Source organism: Mesoplodon mirus, assembly GCF_964341445.2.
Source record: "Mesoplodon mirus genome assembly, chromosome: 16".
NCBI classification, from domain to species: domain Eukaryota; kingdom Metazoa; phylum Chordata; class Mammalia; order Artiodactyla; family Ziphiidae; genus Mesoplodon; species Mesoplodon mirus.
In genome coordinates, this window is record NC_138992.1 from 8,464,601 (window position 1) to 8,485,762 (window position 21,162).

A 21,162-nucleotide genomic window follows, 5' to 3' on the forward strand; every position below is an offset into this window, starting at 1 on the left:
AGTCCAGTGTCCTGAACAGGTCTGTTAGATCAACTGTGCAGCTGCCAACTTTCTTAGTACCCTTACAGATACTTTTGAGTTTTGTTAATTTATTAATTACTAAGAAAGATATGAGGATGTTACTCAGTGATGAAATTTAGAAATTGTATGTCTAGAAAGACATAAAGTGAACTGAACCTTTCTCATTATATGGTAACCTCTTACCTCCAGGAATGATTTTTGCTTTAATGACTATCTAAAAGGACATCCTTTAGAGACAGGCTATTGATAGAAAAATAATTTGGTTTTTTCCAGGTTTTTCTAAAAATATTTTCCCTCATTTTTGAAAGCTAATTCAAGGGACTGTAAGATTCTAGATTGAGAATAACTCCTTCAGTACACAGAAGGGTACTTGGTCAGGGTATCCAGTCCACCACAACGCTGGCAATGAAAGATTCTATCAGTTGCAGGGATTAATTTATAAACCACTTAACTTACAGACTGTAGTAAAACAGAGCTGCATATTTTCAAAATTAGCAAGACAAGGGAAAGCTACTACAGGAACTTCTCAGCTGTCAAGAACGTGGGAATATTGTCCTACCATAATTTTGGTAGAAAAGGACAGTTGAAAGCATCTTAGAATTTTTAAAAATGGGAATCACCGGGCTTCCCTGGTGGCGCAGTGGTAGAGAATCTGCCTGCCGATGCAGGGGACACGGGTTCATGCCCCGGTCCGGGAAGATGCCACATGCCGCGGAGAGGCTAGGCCTGTGAGCCACAGCTGCTGAGCCTGCACGTCTGGAGCCTGTGCTCCGCAATGGGAGAGGCCACAACAGTGAGAGGCCCGTGTACCGCAAAAAAAAAAAAAAAAAAAAAAATGGGAATCACCATTTTAGCATACAGTCAGCACTCTGCATCCACAAGTTCTGCGACTAGGGATTTAACCAACTGCGGATCAATTTTCAATTTCCAAGGATATGGAACCACAGGTATGAAGGGCTGAATATACCATGCCATTTGATATAAGAAACTTGGGCATCAGTGGATTTTGGTATCCGCTGGGGGTCCTGGAACCAATCCCCCTCCCCACCAACCAGATACTGAGGGAAGACTGGACTTACCATGCTGCTTAGATTTCTTTTTCTTTTTCTTCTTCTTCTTCTGCTTTGGTTTGTAGTGATCTTTGTCCCTCTTCTCTTTTCTTTCTTTATCCTTTTCTTTTCTCTTACCTAAATGACCAAAGTGAGTAAGTTAGTAACATGACTGATCCTGAGTTGTTCCTCTGTGGTTAACCTAAAAGCAGCATTTATTTTTTAATCAGCTATTCCAGTCACCTGCCCAGAGTGGATGGATTCAATTAAACTGTTCCTGTCATGAGTCTGGAACTCCTGATTAGCTTATTGGGCTATAAGAGGGGATCTTCATTAGCAGTGTTGAGAAATCCCAACTCCTGACACCTTAAAGTTAACACAGACAGTAGTTAAAATCTTTAAATGAGTAATATAACTCAGTTTCCTGATGTGGCAAGAAATAAACTCCATAACTTAAGAAAGACCTGACTGAGGAGACTCAGCATTTCCACACAAAATTTAATGAGAAAATATACTAGAAGCTTAAAAAATAAAAAACAAAAAAACTTGAACTTTTTTTCCTTTGGAAGAACAAAAAAACTAGATCATTTCCACAAATAATTCCTTCAGTCTTTCAATACTTTCCCAGTGTATACAAGAATGAAAATAAAAAGCACAAAGAAAAAAAACTTATTTCATTAAACTAAATTTTGTCCCCAAATTTTAAAATACTCCTTTTTCCCAATCATATGCACTTTAAAGAAAATGAACAGATGTTAAAACAGTTTCCTAGAGTATTTTATTTAAAATTAATTCATCACATATATTCAACTATTGTTCCAACTCAGAAAGGTTTAGCCCATAACTTATCAACCATTATTAAACCAACTTTCAGTAACTCAAGCTCCAGGTAGCTAATCTGTAGAATACTTAAGACTATTATCCATTATTCTAAAACTTTTAGTCATTATAGCACAGAAGACAGAAAAGATAGCAGAAAAACTTTTAGTCATTATAGCACAGAAGACAGAAAAGACAGCAGAAAACTCAGTAACTTTTTATAAAGTAAATTTTTTTTAAAAAGGCTGAAAAATGGCTATTTTAATTTACCATCCATTCTGTAAGTTTCAACAATATTAAATGGTAGCTTATTTTTAAACAGTCATAGTTTTAAAGATGTTCAGAGACATCAAGTTCTCAGAGAAAGCCTTAGGCTCCCTTGACAAAAAATACACATACTACTGCAAGATATGTATTTAAGAAATCACATATTTGGAGCCGAATAACACTAATAAACACTAAAACAGATGATCACTTACACCTAAAGGAGCACTAACAGGTAAAAAGTAAGGAACAGACTATGTCCTCCCACTGCCAAGCCATCTATAGCCTTTTGCTTAAAGATTACTTTCTGTTCATACCAAATGTAGTTGAGCTTTTTTCTTCCAATTTCACTTTTTTTTCTGTTTTCGATATTCCTGCAGGTTTAGGGGAAAAATATGTAAGTTTAGTCAGAAAGGGTTAAAAGTATGGGACAATGTTTTAAATTACAATTGCTCACAAAACTCTACCTAAGACTCTTTTCCCCTAAAGGTCTACATTATTTTATTGCCTGACCTAGTAACAAAGAAGTGGGATTTCTTACTTCAAAGGAATAATAAATTAAGAATGATTTTTGTTCCCTCAGACTACTCAGATTAGATTCCTAGTTCCACCATTTATTAGTTCACAGCCTCGAGTAAATCATTTAATCTCTCAGTGCTTCAGTTTCCTTATCTGCTAAATAGGACTGAGAGCATCTACCTCCTGTTGTTATCAGTATAAGGTGAGTCAAAATGTGTACTGATGAAATGCTTAGTGTCTGATAACTACTAAGTGTTTTTTTTCAATTTCTCCTTTATGGTGGGGTAATAATTTGAGACTACATCAGTTCTAGAAATAGCATAAATATGGGTCTGAACATAAAAAATGTTAGGATAAATGCACTAGGCAATCAGTTAAGATCAACTCCGGCATCACAGCCTTTGGCAATCCACGTTGAAATGCACTCCAGTGGTAGGTCCACGTAACATTTCTGCTCCTGTGACAATTATGACAAAATGCTTTTCCAGTCATCCAAATGAAATATTAAATTTCACATTAAATTATACTGGTTTTCAACAATCTGCATAAAATTTTTAAACTAATATTTAACCTCTGTTGCCTAAACAAACTTGTACCTTTGAACTCCATCATGAATGTGTTATTAGGTAACGATAAAAGCCAAAACAGAATTATTCTATAAATTATTTTGGTCTTTATCCAAACGTAAGATATAAAGGTTTATTATCACATACAAAATATTCAACCTTAGTGGCACTTAGGTCTTATTATCTAATAGTCCAAAATATATTTTTAAACCAATAGTGCACCTCATGAACTGTGCTGCTGACACAGACACACTTAACCAAGCTTCTCAACTCATATTCAACCGCTGCCAATGCTAATATCTTATGTGTGTCTAGGGTTAATCTAAGAAAAATACTCTAGTGCATTTAAAATACAATTTCAATCTATTAAATTATATTTTAATATCACCAGTTATGAGTTCTTTGATTTTTAAATCACTGCAGTACAGTATCAAAAAAGCTAGCACTCTATTCATCTTACTGCAAATAATTTACATAATTTAAATAAAACACAATAAAAATCTAAAAATACCATTCAACTTGAATTAAATGCTAATAAGGCTCTAATAATTAAGTTTCAAATTAAGTAAAAATATTGATAACCTCCATGACAAAAAGATTTCTTATGACAAAAAAATGAAAAGGACATCAGAGCAAAGAGAAATACAATTAAACTTCCTTATTATCAAAACTGTTGAACAAATGCCTCACTTCCATTTACTAATTACTGTTTACTAACAATTAATACCATAAAAATTCCACAAATTTGATACAATTTTCTTGAAAATGACAAGGCACTTACAACAGAAACAGTAAGAGATTTGCTTTCTAAATCCTCTGTGATAGTAGAGCTATACCAGAAGCAGCCCTTGATCATGATTATTGCCTTGTAGGTCCCTCCCTAATCCCCAGGAGCACTGAATCGCCAGAGTGAAAGGTGGAGCAAGGCCAGAATCCCCTGGGGTGATTCAAATGGAAGGAACTGCCTTACAGGGCTGCCTTTCCTGACTGGAATGTGTGGGATCCTCAGGTACTTGGAAGACAAATAAAATGGTCCTGAACCTCAGCTCCGGAACACAGGTCAGCACAGCAGAACAGATTCAGTAACTAGAAGAGTGCTTTCAGAAGAACCAGTTCTAGATTGTTTTCACATGTTCTGGTGGGTCCCAAACCTTTATATTTCTTAACTGATAAAATTTTGAAAGTAAAATTGGGGAAATGAGAAAGGCTTGTCAACATTTTACACAATTAAGGATATTAAAATAAATATTCCTATATGCAGTAATGGCAGGACTTTTAAAAACACCCATGCCCAAATAGAAAAAAAAAATAGATCTATTCAAGAATTCTACAAAAGAATCAATTTCATTTTATGAGACGTTCTCTACATTGACCTTATTTCTTATTTCACCATGCACTAGAATTTGGGAATCAAAGTACATGGATATTACAGAATAGTGATTTTTACACTAAATTTTATCAACAGAACATTTTCGTCAAACAAAATATTACATAATATTCCAATACATAATACAACCCCCCCCCCACCGCCAAATGAAAAACACAATAAAAAAACGAATGGAGCTGTTTAGATTAAAGCAAGAGCTACAGATCTCTGAGCCATGCCTGCTTTCACATCCTGCAAGGCGCAGTAATGTGGAGGTTTCGGCAGTGTGCTAAATATCTGATTCTCCTGACAAAAAAGGAGGCTATCCCTGAGACTCTCCGTGGAAACCCCAGGCTCTGTACAAGCCATGAACATCTGCTGTGGGGTGGAGGGAGATTACGGAGTCTCTGGTTGTAGTTTTGTTTTGTACAATTCTGGAAAAAAACTGAAAAACACTTTAAAACAAAAAGGCTTTTTAGAAAGTAAATGTGAAATTGGTGTCCCCACAAGTCAGAATGTGACTGTTATTGTCTCACCCATCCATACACTGAGCTTCCATATTTTAACTCCTTGAAGGGGTCAGAGTAATTCAGCATTTGTTATATCAGTACATATATCCAGTAGATAAATAAGAAAACTAGTTAAAATCCCAGTTAGCGACAGAACTAAGAGTAACAGAACTAACGCTCTATCCTTACCTAAAACTGGTTGGCTCTGTTAGAGAAAGCATTCTGATAATAAAATAAAAACAAAGCCACCGATTTTTACAAGGGCACCAATGACTGCTCTTGGTAATGAGGGCAGCAGTAGTATTCTTAACCTTGGTTAGTCATATTCTATGCATGCTTCCCAGTGGAAGAATGCAGAGGATTAGGGCAAGTTCATTATCTATACTGGAAGAACAAGTGTTAACCTATTAAGAACACATGTATATAATAATTGGATAATTCACATAATCTCATTAATTCTTTACCATGACTGTGATATGAGCATGCACATATCACTCACACGAAAAAGTAAAACTCTAAGTCTGTTAAACTATTTCACAGTTAACGGCTAACATCCTCATCATTCTTAATACCCCCAAAATTCCAATTTGAAAAAAATACCACCAGAAAATGTCTTTGATAAAAGTTCTGGTAAATAATGCTTTCTACAGAAGTTTTAAAATTCAACAGTTAGAAAATTTACTTTTATAATTAACATGAAACAAACCAAGCAAACAAATTAAAAAATTAAAAAGAAAGAAGAAACAAAAACAAAACACCTGGTACTTTGACTGCAGATGGAAGACAACTTGGGAAGCAGACAGAAGGCCAACAAATACTACGAAACAGTTTCGAGAGGGTAGCTAACAAAAGTGTTGAGACAAAAAAGCACGCAGACCACTGAGAATTTCAGTGCAGGTCAGACAGGTTCACAAGGTTTTAATCAAAAGATGTCCCATCAGAACATGACCTGAATTCCATTACTTCCCTCAAAAAATAAAAAATTAAAAGGGGTAATAGAGGGCTTCCCTGGGGGCACAGTGGTTGAGAGTCCGCCTGCTGATGCAGGGGACACGGGTTCGTGCCCCGGTCCGGGAAGATCCCACATGCCGCGGAGCGGCTGGGCCCGTGAGCCATGGCTGCTGAGCCTGTGTGTCCAGAGCCTGTGCTCCGCAACGGGAGAGACCACAACAGTGAGAGGCCCACGTACAGCAAAAAAAAAAAAAAAAAAAAAAAAAAAAAAAAAAAAGGGGTAATAGAAATAAATCAGAATCCCCCCAAACACCACATTCAAATGCTGTGACTGTATTCGACCCTCTAACAAATGGACTTCCAGTAATTAACATTTAAATCCATGCATTTCCTTGATTTAAGCAATTAAAGTTGCCGGTCATCACCATACATAAGATGATCCTCACTCTTCAACAAATTTACAAATACATCACATTATATATCCAAACTCCTCTCTACCTTTCACTTTTCCAGAAAACTATCTTACAACTTTGACTTTCTCAAATAGTTTTTCGAATACTTAAAAAGGAAAAAAATATTGTGCCTTCCCTCTACCTCAGTACATTTTTTAACCATTATAAGAAACAAGAACCACACCCTAATGATAATTAGCTACATCTCCACAAATATACTAGAAATTCTGGGGGGAAAACGAAAAACCACTAGGCTAGTACTCTGATTAGACACAAAATCACTGGAATTAAAGATTTCCATGTACAATCACTACTTTGATATTTTAGGATACATCATTCAACTAACATAACTTAGTTATTATACAGCTATTTACATTCATCTATCTTTCAGTCTTGTTACTATTGCTATATAAAAGAAAATACAAATGTTTTCAAATGCACATCTAAAAATAAATTCCCCGGGCTTCCCTGGTGGTGCAGTGGTTAAGTATCCACCTGCCAATGCAGGGTACACAGGTTCGAGCCCTGGTCTGGGAAGATCCCACATGTTGCAGAGCAACTAAGCCCGTGTGCCACAACTACTGAGCCTGCACTCTAGAGCCCATGAGCCACAACTACTGAGCCCACGTGCCTAGTGCCCATGCTCTGCAACAAAAGAAGCCACTGCGATGAGAAGCCCGCGCGCAGCAACGAAAACCCGAAGCAGCCAAAGGTAAATAAATTAAATACATAAATTAAAAATATACACATTGGGGGCTTCCTTGGTGGCGCAGTGGTTGAGAAGCTGCCTGCCAATGCAGGGATCATGGGTTCGAGCCCTGATCTGGGAAGATCCCACATGCTACGGAACAAGTGGGCCCGTGAGCCACAACTACTGAGCCTGCGCGTCTGGAGCCTGTGATCCGCAACGAGAGGCTGAGGCCGCGATGGTGACAGGCCCGCGCACCGCAATGAAGAGTGGCCCCCGCTGCCGCAACTAGAGAAAGCCCTCGCACAGAAACAAAGACCCAACACAGCCAAAATTAAATAAATTTATAAAAATATATATATATACACATTTTAAAAACTAATGACTTTATCATTTTAAAACTAAATAAATAAAAATAAATTCCTCAATGAATATATATCATTTTAACTTGAACATATTTTTCATATATTCAGTACAGCAACAAATTCCAGATTGTTAAAGGACTCATAAGAACTTCACCAGGAAAAGTATCTCAAAGGGTTAAAGGTAATTCAGAAATCTTGTGAAAACAGGGAAAAGAAAAATTAATTACCCTACAGATAGAAGGGGCTTAGAAATTGTCCAAAGACAATGGATCAGTTTTGGGAAATGACAAGAAATGTTTCAAAGCCTACAAATCTTCAAATATGGGCACTGATTTTTTTAAAACAAGATATGGAAACACTATCACGTACAAAATAACTTCAAGCTTTTATTGATTAATGGAATTGTAGAACACTGTATGTTTAATATTAGTTACACTTTCACTTTGAAAGAAGGAACAAGAAGGTAACAGCAGTAATATAAAAAGTATGCTTCTTAAGTTACTTTAGTCATTTTATTTTAATATACACCACCACCAGAAAAGAGCAAGCTCTATTTTATACTTCACCCAAGGATTTGATAAAGTGGTTTCAGAGAAGATGCTACTAAAATCGATTATCCCAATACTCTCTGGCTGCTAATCAAAAAACAGTTTTATGTTTTTCCCTACTTCTGAACTGACTCAATTCACCTTATTCATCCATCTACTGATAATTCCAAATTAGTAATTTACTGGAAAAGCATTTGAAATTAGTATTTGCCTTTTTTTTTTCTTTTACTGTAGGGGCTCTTTGGTTGAGGTTGAAATTCTATAAAACTTCCAAGTAAAATAATGTAACCATATAAGGGAAATATAAATAAATATAAATCTAATATTCTGTTAGATTAAAATATCAACTTGATAAAATACCTCTGAAAGATTTCAGATTACAATAAGTGTCATAAAATCATCAAAAAATGTCTTACTGAGTATGGCTGATTTTACACATTAGACTCCCAAAATAACATTAAAACAAATTACATTTAAATTTTGGAGATTCTGCTCCAAAATATGGAATTATATGTAAGATACGGGTATATAAATTAATTTAAGCTAGGTGTTTCTTAAATATTAAATTCTATTAAATCCTTAAACCTAAGTATTGAGCCCATTAAGTTATTTTCTGGCTTCAAAACCAAGAAACTTCTGTAATTATATTTAGTTCTAATAATTCCTATTTAGTAGAAACAGGATATAAGAAAGAAGTAGGGAGAAGGAAGTAGATAAAAGTGACAGAATAAGAAGTATATCCAGAGAATATGATGGTAAATGGTCACACAAAAGGACGTTCAACAGACTGAGAAACCCTATCTTCCACAGATGTTATGGAGAAGTATTTATAAAGAGGAACTACATATTAAAATAATGTAGTTATACATCAAACTGTTTTTACTGTATAAATGCAAGCCTAGCTAACTTGTAAAATGAATCTTTTTTACCTGATGCTGTTGGAGCTCCTCTTCCATCAGTTACTGCTTTGGAAGAAAGATTTGTAAGCATCTGTGTATCTTCCTTTTCTGCCCTGGGGCATTCATTATGGTAAGAGGGATCTGGGGCTAGCGGTGCTGTAACTTCCGAACCACGACTTAAGTCAAGAGGGAGACAGGGTCCCAGTTTCTCAAGTGACAAATGTGCAACATCAGGCACTACACAAAATAAAGAATGTAATATGTTAATATAAATACACTGTCTTGGTTAATATCCATGTGGATTAAAATGTTATATAAATTAAACAGTGCCTGGAAATAAGGCACTAAATAAATACTTGTAGAATTAAATGAAGTGCTTATTAAGTCCAAAAGCTGTTAAGGAAAAAGCGGAAATTTCTTAATATTTTAATAATCTTTATCTCAGTGTTTTGTCTTCTTTTATGTTTGGTTCTATAGAAAAGCAATATACATTACCCTCTGGTACTGAAGACTCTTGCTGATTTTGAGAACTGATGGAGAATACTTTCCCATCAGTGGCTGGAGAGGGAGGAGAAACCTTTTCTACAGAATCATCAGGCATGGGCAAGGTGGCTAAACGCTGAGATCTTCTTCTCCGCTCACTATGCTTGAAAGGTCTAGGGGGGTTCACAGGCTGTGGAGGACCTAGAAAAAGATCTTCAATGTTCACGAAGCAGATACATGCCAGGATCATCTTATAATACTTAAGGAGAAAAATGGGAAAAATGATTCAAATTCTGCCCTCTGATGTTGTAAGGTATCCACAAGGAACGGCATGTTCCAAAAGTAATCAAAGGCAAAAACTGCCCTCATTCACAAGGGTTAATCAAAACTTCTAAAATCTAAAGCCTACTAGAACCAAAAAAAAATAACATGGAACATTAATTTCAGGTAGTTTCCCAAGTAACAGACTACAGTTAATTCTCTAATTGCAGATCCTTGTTAGTTGCCATTTTTCCTTTGGGAAAATAATCTCTGTATAGCCAAAGATTAAAAAAAAAAATATATATATATATATATATCCCTTTTGCTACATTACAAATCTAGAAACTCTAAGAAAAAAAAAAGGCAGGGGCATAGGTGACAAAAATCTGACATGCATTGTAGAGTTAGTGCTTTACTTGCCAACGTAAAACTAATGTAAGTAATTTTATCCCACCCTCGTTCCCGCAAATGGATTTTTATAAACATATATTTGGGCCTGATTCATTAAAAAAAATTCAACACAAACAACTTTAAGTACTCATTATGGGCAAAAACCGAGGATTTTTAAAGAATATGACACTGCTCTTGCCCTCCTGTGTTTTTTGTTTTGTTTTAAAAAACTTGGTGAGCCATTTAAGCATCTTCTAGCTATGTATTAACAGAAGTTTGGAAATTTTTTTTTAACCTTTCATTTTCTTCTTTCTACATGGCATGTAAATATGTTTGATGATTTAGAACAGGCAGGACTACATAAGCCAATATATGCATGTTAATTTAGAAGGAGGAAATAAGAGTAGTCTAAAAAGGTTGATGCTTTGGGTATTTAAAAATAATTTTACAAAAATCAAAATGCAAAAGACATGGTCATAATTGAAAAAAAAAGAATAAAATTCAATTGCTGTAACACTGGTCATAATACCAAAATACAAAACAATTGCAAAATAAAATACGTATCAATGTCATGTGACATTGTAGTGACTACTAATGATATTATTTCATGATAAATGCCATAATGAAATGAAGCTTATAAAGAAACAATTGAGTTTTTCTGTTTCCATCCTTTCTACTCATTTATTAAAAAGAACCAAAACAAAACAAAGAAGTACCAAAACCTGATCAAAAATTGAAAAACACGTTTGGCAAAAAAAATATAGCAATGGAATGCAAGAGGAAGTTAATATATTTGATTGATAGAAGTCTTCTCAATGTCACCATTTTTAATTGTTGTGGAAGATATGATATGGAGAAGTTCATAAGGAAATGTGTCATATTCATTTAATAATCAGGTTACTAATTCATTCACTGTATAAACAGCAAAATTATCTTTTACCCAGTGACTTTTCAGGTAATTATTTTTCATATGTCTCTAACTTAGAATACTAAAACATGAGAAACACACAGTCAACACAAATCTTGTCTTATATATATCCAAACCCATGTCAAAAGGCTATTTAAAAAAGACCAAGTTAACTCTTGAAAGATCAGTGGTATTGAAACAGTAAAATCTTTAAAAATAAGATCAAGGAAGCAATCTTCTTCTTTCATTAGTAAGATTAAACTGAAGTTTGCACTCTAAATCCTACAATAAGAACTGAATAAAATGTATTGCCGAAGCGGGTACAGACAACTGGGGACAATAACTAAATCTATCCGTAAGAATAGTCTTAGGAGTTCAGGAAAACATCCACCATGGGTCTTTTTGTATCTCATAATGGTTTTGTTCTGTTTTTTTGTAATGAATCAGGCCTCTCATTGTGCTTGGATTATTAGTTGAGGAGAGTCAAACTACAGTGGAATTTTGGTTATTAAATGCTAAGGCTTCTTAACCAGCAGTATAGTCACTGTACCTCTGTACAATACATCAGTCAGAAATGTAAATGTTTTTTGCCCCTAAAATAGTTTCAAGTCTTCCCTATCATATCCACTTAAGTTTGAATTTTTAAAATGCAACTTCATAAAAATACAATATAACTACAACCAAACTGCTTTTAATGTATCTTATAGGATAAGTAACTATTTTTTAAAAATCTGTGCTCACTAGTTTTATTTATCATTGAAGAAGAAAGCTGAGATACAAGCGTCAAATCCTCGACTTGTATTAATTCTGGGGAAAGTGGTGATTTAGGGGGTTTTATACACCCAGAAGAATCTCCAGATTCATGTTTGCATTTCTTGCTGCGAGCCTTCCCTGAAGACAAAGTTGAGGATAACAGTGCAGGTTTCTGAGTGTTGGCAGAACTGCTAATGTCAGCTTCATTTTTTTTCTGACTTTGAGGTTTAGGTGAAATCGCCTGAATAAATAATAAAAAATTGATATTTTTATTTTGGTTTCTTCATTTTTGTTGTTTTCTATTTTGATTGTTAAGCAACTTTAGTATCCAAAAACATTGTTAAGCAACATATAACATTTCTATTACAAATGAAAAACCAAAAAGAACCCCACAAATTATTAACTAAAAGTTGAATAGGCTGTCTTTAAAGGGATGCTGTCAACTTGTAGTCTAAATTTAGGTTTTTTTTAATGTATTATTTATAATATTCTCTGAAAATAAAATGTTATCTAACTGGACAAGTATGTTCCATATTGAGTTAAAATATACCTCTTTTGACACCATCATTACCAATGACATTGATAATAATTAGGTAAATAAACAGCATTTTCAAGTTTTAGAGCACTGGAGGAATACATTTAAGCTTCTGACTTTCAGATTTCTTTTTATAAAATAATTTCCTTTATCGAGTTCAATGCAGAGGTTTAAGAAGACAATTTCCCTTTAAAGAAAGATCTCAACAGGAAAACAATGATCAAATTAACGAAACATTATCTTTAACTCATTTTAGTGCTGAAAGCTAGAGTTTCATAAGCATAATGCTTCATGAAATCAAAGCCACCAGCAATAGAGTTAAAAGACTAAAAAACAATACAAAACAAGCAACAACAACAACAAAAAAGGAGTAAAACCAAGTGTAAGTTAAAAACATTGGATTTAAAAACAAAATACGTCGCATTCTTAGATGAGAGTCTTTACCTTCTTCCTGCCAACTGATACTTTTAAAAAAAAAATTAGAACTTTGTCAGTTCTTTCATAAAGAATATCTTCATTCATTTGGCAGTAAAATGTCCTACATATGTAAATCTATATGTGAATGTGTCCTAAGACAACAGAGAACAGCCACATTAGATGGATTTGCAAACTACGGTGTTGGAATGCCTATACTGTATCTCTTTTTGATATATGTTATCTGAGAGCAAAGTATGAGATACACTTTTTTAAAAAAAACCTATACTAAAATAGGCTTTTATAAAGAACCAAACTACTAGCTCTATGAACAACATGCTTGTCCCCAAGATACCTTTTTACTTCCATATCTTTTGTGAGGGATGACCATCAGGTCTGCAGTCTGCAGTTCTCTGGAATATGGAAGATCATTGTCTGGGGACCAAACAGCTTTCTGTTCCCACTAAAAATATTTATAAAGTGCTCAAATTTTGGTGGAAAAAAAAGTGAATATTTGGTATTAAGTATGGCACCTTTGTGCTACAGATGGCATGTTGGACATACCACATAAAAGGGCTGGTGTCAAGTGTCTCATTCATTGAGTTGTCATCATTTCTATTCTTGAATTTACTCATTACACATGTGTATAAGTGCAGATTAATCATTTGAAAAAAAAACTCCATATACAGAAAGGATTCCTAAGCTTATCATTAAAGGTGTTGCCAGAAAAGTAATTAGAGCCATTACTTGTAAATAAACAATTTTATTGTTCATCTTCACATATGTGAGAGACATCACTACAGCATCCATTACTCTCAAGTTACAAAGTTATAAAACAAGATTTTAATACTTAAATTAATATCTTGATAAGGTGCTTAACCTCTAAACAAGGACAAATTAACATTTTTTAAAACTTACTGAATTATGCATCTAATGCAGGTTTTATCCAAAAGTAAATATAACATGACAATTCCCTAATACAATTAAATAATCTATAATTAATAATCTGAGAACTGGGGCTCAAGACCACAGAGTTTGAGGTTTTTTTTTAATGTAAATAAATAAATCCCTTAGGACAGTAAGTTTTGGCCTTAGGCCTGTTATAAATCTACGTCATGAGTGGCATTATTTTACTCATTAGGGCAACAGAGGTTAGTGACAATCTCTCTCCTTCAAGTCTATTGTTGATACCGAGATGCAATTAAGAAGTTTATAACTCGGCTTTTTAACTTTGAAGAAGGGCAAACACTTAGCACAAAAATTAAGAGTATGGTTACAAAACATTTCACATTGAAATCAACCTGAATGACAAAAAAGGGGGGGGAACAGCATTCTGTTCCTTAAAAATATAAAATAATTTACAGAGTTTTCATTAATGATCATTGGTCTCTTTGTTACAAAACTGGGAAGGACTCTCAAAATTTTTTTAATTATGTAAATAAAAACAGCCGAGTTACTCAATTTTTCTTTTTTTTAAGCTCAGTTTCAAAATGTTGTATTTCTCTCTGAAATGGGCACTGCCCTCTACACTAACTTTCACATATAATAAATAATTTTCACAATCACATTCATCTCAGCAGGATTGTGCATAATGAAAGATTGACATTGTAATGAATTTTCCAGAAACATTTTATTACCCAAGTCCCTGATTTATTGCATTCTGAGAATACCATAAACAGTGGTGAAAATACAAAATATTGTTATATCTGGGACGTTGAATATAGTAATACACAGTAAAAAAGTCACTTAAAATTTGGTTGATATACTGACAATAACGGCAAAGACTTAACCGTTTGATGACCACAGAAAATCAGAAGGTATGATTTGCTGACATATTAATCAATTTAAAAGATCACTGATTCAATACAACATTAATGGAGGCACCAAAACAATGCACTGTTATCAAATCAGGCCTAAAATAACCCTGAAAAACTCAATACAATATCAATTAAATTTGGACTGTTTTTTAAAACGCATATAGAGAAGAGCAACAGGTACTCATTTTAAAGTCTTCTTTATTAGGCTACTAATAAAGAAAATTAAAATAATACAAAAAGGGTATATTAAAACTACATTAAGGCTCAGATTTTAAAACAGGAGAACCAAGGAAATCCAGATATGGCTATTACTGTGTTCTTATAGTCTTACAGTGCCCAAGAAGGTAAGCCCTTAGAAAATGGAAAAGCATGCACAGTCCACTATATACAGGTATTGTGGGAATCTGAAGGTAGCCAAGGCAAAATCTAGCAACTGCAACCTTCACTTTTAAATTCCTCTATTAGGTGGTTTAAAGACAGACCCTTAATAGTTTTTAAAAATTTTTTTGTAGTTATTAAAATATACATCCTAGCAAAAATGTATGGCTCATTGATCAATTCATAAAACACATAGTCAGTCTAACAACACCAATTGTTACAATATAAAAGAAACTTCTTACAAAAGAAGCTTTATTAGATGTCAAAAAACCCTGTTTTAACTCACAAATGAAAAGTATTTGTGTAAGGGTCTTTTTGTAAGCTAGTTAAATGTGATCCAGCTGGAAGCCTATACCCTGGGATGCCTGCCTCCAGGCTTTCAACTGTTGGGGGACAAAGGCTTTAATGCCAGCCTACTGAAAATAAACACTAACGAAGTCTGTAGTTTATCTGTATACCTTGGAGAAGGCAGAGTTAAAAATATAGCATCAATTAATTACCTTCCTATTCCCATATCTGATCAAAAGGGCAATTTCAATTATGTGGATACTATAGCTCCGTGATCATTCCAGTTGGGAACCTTGAAAAAAATCAAATGCTACCATTTCATACCTGCTCCAGCATTGGAGCTGTTTCACTGTAGTCTTCCTTTTTTTCAGCACCATCCACCCCAACAGCTTTGGATGCCAACAAACCTTGAGAAAAATTGTACAGAAATTGCTTATTAGAAAAAATATTGACTTTCACACTAATTAACTTCTCAAAAATTTTAGCAGTTGAAATCCCCTATACTTTTTTATAGAAAGTAAATACAACACTCTCAGAAGTTTACTTGTCAAAAATACAAACACCCTTAATAATGGCTCAAGGGGCTGAATTAGAACTTGAGAGTTGCTTACACAATTAGTTTTTAAAATAAAAAAATTAAAAATACCCTTTTAAAAAAATCACACATATACACATTTATTCTGTACAAATTTAAATTTCTATGGTTTAATGTCCCAAAACTTAAGATGGCTTAGACTGTTAATACTTAGGCTTTGTCTATACAACTGAAATAAAATATGGAATTAATATTAAGATATAAGGAATCCTTCCAAACATCCAGAATATAAAATAAGATTGCTGTTGTTGTTGGATTATTAGTTTAAAAAATACTCCCAATTTTTTATTTCACCTGGATCCTTTAACCTAAGCTTTACAGGTTTGTTTCTATACCCAGTTGTAGCTTACCTTCTTACAAAAGTGAAAACATGGATGCATCCATTTTATGTTGATGGAAAAGAGTACAGATCCTTCCTACAACATTTGAACTTACTTAATATTATAGCCTCATTCTACAATTAATGAAATAAACTGGGAGTTCCAGTTTTCACCAATATATACCATTAATTCTGAATTTTAGAAGACAGAATATTTTATCTGGAGTGTACATAATTAACTTTACAAGACATTAAAACTCTGCTTTAATTTAGAAATTACAGGCATTTACTTAGTCAAGATTCTTTGCTAAGCACCAGATAGTACCCTCAATGGAATCAAATTTATTTGCTGCTTCTTATGGCCACCAAGCACATAAAAAGTCCCCCCAAATCATTTTTGTGTCATTTCAAAGTCAGGCACACAAAACCTTGGCCTCAAAGGAAGCATGTTTAATAATTGACAAAATAATAGTAAACTTACTTCAGCAATTATACCACTATATTATTAAAGCTGTCTACATCATATTTAATAGGAGAAAAAAGGTGCCCCAAAATGCCACCTAACTTCCGAGATACCCTGTGGCAACATCACTTGACTTTTTCAGGTAACAATCTCAAAGATGTTAAGTAATCTAAGTGGAAATTCAAATATTAAAATTGTATTCTCAAAGTAGTACTTGAGCCAAGTGTTAAATCAGGCAAAAGGCATCTTTCCGTTATTAGATAATAAAGTTGAATATCTATCACTCAGAATTGTAATTCAAAACAGCAAAGGCTGAGAATAAAACAATGATTTTGATACAGCAATGATTGGTATTAAAACTGCTATTTGGGGCTTCCCTGGTGGCGCAGTGGTTGAGAGTCTGCCTGCCGATGCAGGGGACACGGGTTCGTGCCCCGGTCCGGGACGATCCCACATGCCTCGGAGCAGCTAGGCCCGTGAGCTATGGCCGCTGAGCCTGCGCGTCCGGAGCCTGTGCTCCGCAGCGGGAGAGGCCACAACAGTGAGAGGTCCGCATACCGCAAAAAAAACCAAAAAACAAAAAACTGCTATTTGGTGCAGTTTGAGATAATCCGTATTGCTCAAGTCCCACACAGTATTAAGTGTAGGTTGAAATGGAGGAAAAAAGACCCAATGTATAAGTAATTTTACAAAAATAGTTTATAAATCATAAATTCAATCCTAACTATATTAATATAACTTTTGAACACATTTTTAAATGACTAAAAAAGATGTAGCACCGGATATTTCTTTAACGTTTAAAGTTGCATTCACTAGGTTTTTCTTCTCTAGCTAATATTTTTTAGGTTAAATACTACTAAAAATAAAAAGAAAAATAATTAGTAAATTAGATTCTTCTTTTGCAGGGAACTGAGTAGAGGCCCTACTTCGAAGGGGTACGCAGAGAGGACAAATATTTGCTATTCAATCTACTAAATACACTTTACGTTTTTCGTTTCCTTTCATATAGGTGGTGGAAATACTTCTAAATCACATCAATAGATGAAATAGATCACAACCCTCAAGAATTAATTGGAGGAAAATAAATACAAATGAAATTAATTTTTGTTATTTGCAAATATGTATTAATTATCAATATATTACTTATCAATATTACTAACAAGTCCTCATCCAAATAAGATATGTATAAACATTTTAACAGAATGTGTCATGCAGTTTCAAGAAATTATTTAAATATCAGGTAGAAGGAGAATATAAATTTTTATAAGTCCCACCCATAAAGTGATAATTTCTCAATACTCTATCTACTTCAGCTATAAAACAGAATTAGTCTCTCACTGCTGATAGGAATAAACAGAACAGAGGCCAGGGCATCTGGTAATGGGGAAGATAGAAAGAGCAAAGTGGTTAAATTCATGGTCTACTTTTCATACAGCAATTCCAAAACAAAATATTCTTGCTTAGATTAAGAACCAAATAGCCTGGATATTATTATCAATAACTTATTACTGGCCAATTCAAATATCTGGGGTTTTTAAATTATTTTTTAAATTCCTTAAGCTGTACAAACATATCTAAACTGGCTGAACATCCAGGAACTCCTAGAACTATTACAAACAGACCATGCACCAACTGCTGCTTCTTCTTTTACTCTCTGACAACCCATACTTTAAAATCTACTCAAATTTGCTTACAGTTCGCTTGCAACTTTGTCCCAAAGTATAAACTTTATTATCTTTGTAAAATTGTTTGTTCTAAATCAGTATGCATAAAGTATCAATAATTATCCATAAGGTACGTGACAATGAAAAATAAGATTCTGGTAGAACATATATATACTATGCAACAATAATTTCAGTGTCTACTTATTTGAAAATTTTGAAGAAAGCCATCCTATTCCATTCTCTGTAGAGAAATCATGTTTGGAATCTCTGAAGGGTGTATATATAAGGAAGAAATAGAAAGAGAGTGAATAAATACATGAATTAAATTTATCCAGCAGCTGGTCCACTTATTGTCTGTTAGAGTTATTTAAAAAATAAATAAAATGGTGTGCGTGGTGGGGGTAATACATCAGAGAAGGCTGAGATGCTGCCATGTTACCAGCCTATTCCTCTCAGTAGTAAAGGGACAAAAAGACAGATATAAGTGAGCTTGAGAAATTTAAAATATACCATAATTCCATAACAAAATTGCTATTTCATATTAGTTCTCATCTCTTTTTATGGTCCACAGATGAAATTTACTGTACAGAGGCAAGCCTGAGTTTCAATCATAAAAGACAATCTTAAAATATCTATTATCTTTTTGCGTGATATAGTTGTAACATGAAATCAGAAATAGATGCAGAGATGAACTATTAAAAAAACTAACATACATCTTCTGAGTAAGTAAAGGGAAAAGATCATAACAGTTTCACATTCGTAATATCTTATGCCTTTCTACTGTTGCCCAAACTATTACTTATTGATTTGAGATTCCCAAGAGGAAGTGAAGACAAAGTCCCTCCACAGAAGGCACAGGGTGTTACTAAAGCAACCAGTATTAGAACTTCCTTGAGGTACATGGTAAAATGGTTTTCCCCCCACTACTGTCTTTTCAAGGCCAAGCGGAAATACTGCATCATTGTGGATTGAGCTGTTTTCTTACTTCTTTAAATGGTGAGCTTGAACTTCTCAGTAAGACATATTAAGAGTATACTGACTGAAACTAAAATCAGATTATCCAGATTGTAGGAAAAACCATGATGCTGGGAAACTGGCAGTTGTAGCGTCAGTGTCACTTCCATCTTCCTTGATCTTGGCTCCCCCAATAAGGCTGTTTCAATCTTGGTATCACAGCAGTTAGAAGTACTATTCCACAGTACAGAGCTTGGAGTTCCATTATTCTAAGTCAAAACGGAAGTCTCAAGTTGCCATCATAATAATCACTAGGATAACATTTTGGCTTTCTCCAAAGCTAATAGTTTCTAAGGAAAAGGTGGAATGGGAATGGGTAAATTGATTTGAAATATTTCCTGTCCTGGGGCCAAATATATCCTTTATCAGAGAAAGGCACAAAAATAATATTAACAATGGAAAGACTAAATATTCTCACTTGTTGAAACCAATTATAATTACTTAGATGAATACTGTAATAAAACAGCGGCTCTAAAGAACCCTCAGCTGCGAAGTCATCTTTCAGTAGGCTTACACTCTTTAGAAAATGGTCAAAATGTTTAATTTACATTTATTCTTGGGTCTGACAATGAAACCAAGCTTTTTCAAGTTATTTAAAAGAATGTCAACAAAGATTTACATAGCTTTATTAGGCCAAAGGCACAAAAAATCATTTGTCCTTAAAATAAGAGCGTATGACTGAATATTAATTAAAATATTTTACCTCCCCTTTTATAACATATACTCAGAAAAATTAAATATATTCACAATTTTTTTTAAAGATTAGAATCATTAGGCTGAATGGAACTGTGGGTCTTAGTATGACTGGCCCCTTCTTCTGTAAACACTAACCAGGCTAGAATTTCCAGTGCTCTTCATCATCCTACTATTCTACTTCCTAATTACAACAAGACATAGAGAAATAAGCCCAAATTCTAGAGACCAACCTGAAGATAAGAATAGAAATTTTAAAAACGTATAGAAGTACTTTTACATTGGGCAGAACAAATTTGGGAGCTGAATTTAATTCAGTATTCATCTTTCCAACCATATATGGTACCATCTTTAATGAGACCAGTCAAGAGTAAGAATGTGTAATATTTAGAACCTCAGACATTATGTCACCATAAGCTGACAAAAGCGTATAATTCAGTTCTTAGAGAAACTACTCCTGCCACCCAGGTGATTTTAAAACTATGGAATTTTGTAACATTTGATCCTATGGATCCTCACAACATCCCTGTGAGGTAGGCAGAAAATATGTAATACTTTTCACATTTCCAACAGAAAAAGCCCCTGGTGTTGAAAGGGATGACCTTGAAGAAACAAAACAACTGTCTTTCTTATTAACCAGTTAGCTACACTAAACCAATAGATACATTTTCCTTTATTAAAAACAAACTACTATAAAATTAAACCCTCCATTCCCCCCCAAAAAGAATCATTGTAGTTTACCAGTAATCTTGTTAAGTCGAGCTCTCTTTGCCTGAAATGAGTTGCCTTGATTATTTTTCCTCTTGTTTGATAATGTGCTCTCTGGCTGTGGAAAGACCATCTTTGGAACGTTCTCTACATGAAGTCCTACTTTTAACAGAATATATATATATGAGAGTTTATCTAGAATCCAAAGTTAAAACACATGAATATTTTTTAAATAGCAAAATAATAAAAAATCTTTGCATTTAATTTTTTCAATCTAGTGCTTGACACAACTTTAAAAAACAAAAATCTCTCTAGACCAATATATTAGAAATAAAAAAACTACTAAGCAGTTATGCTTTAGGAAAGGAATGACTTACTGCTTTTTCTGTATTATATATTGAAATGCTTGCAGAAGCATTTTAAAGGCTAAAGAAAACAAAACAAACAAACAAAAAAACCCACAC

General features: G+C 34.0%; 1 protein-coding gene across 17 annotated transcripts in view; it reads right to left on the minus strand.

Moving 5' to 3' along the window:
- Positions 1-21,162, minus strand: part of PHF20L1 (PHD finger protein 20 like 1) — a gene marked incomplete at its 3' end in the record, with an annotated part of 79,657 nt that overhangs the window by 32,165 nt on the left and 26,330 nt on the right. For 9 of the 17 annotated variants that reach the window (XM_082600946.1, XM_082600957.1, XM_082600950.1 and 6 more), the window contains 7 exons: positions 20,732-20,860; positions 15,567-15,649; positions 11,799-12,051; positions 9,512-9,700; positions 9,047-9,253; positions 2,471-2,527; positions 1,101-1,208 (listed from right to left, as the gene is read on the minus strand). In XM_082600946.1, the coding sequence (XP_082457072.1) occupies positions 1,101-1,208; positions 2,471-2,527; positions 9,047-9,253; positions 9,512-9,700; positions 11,799-12,051; positions 15,567-15,649; positions 20,732-20,860 (1,026 nt within the window). Of the gene's footprint in view, positions 1-1,100; positions 1,209-2,470; positions 2,528-9,046; positions 9,254-9,511; positions 9,701-11,798; positions 12,052-15,560; positions 15,650-20,731; positions 20,861-21,162 lie in introns of those variants that run through there. The other 8 variants (XM_082600952.1, XM_082600944.1, XM_082600956.1 and 5 more) reach the window with 3 other exon arrangements.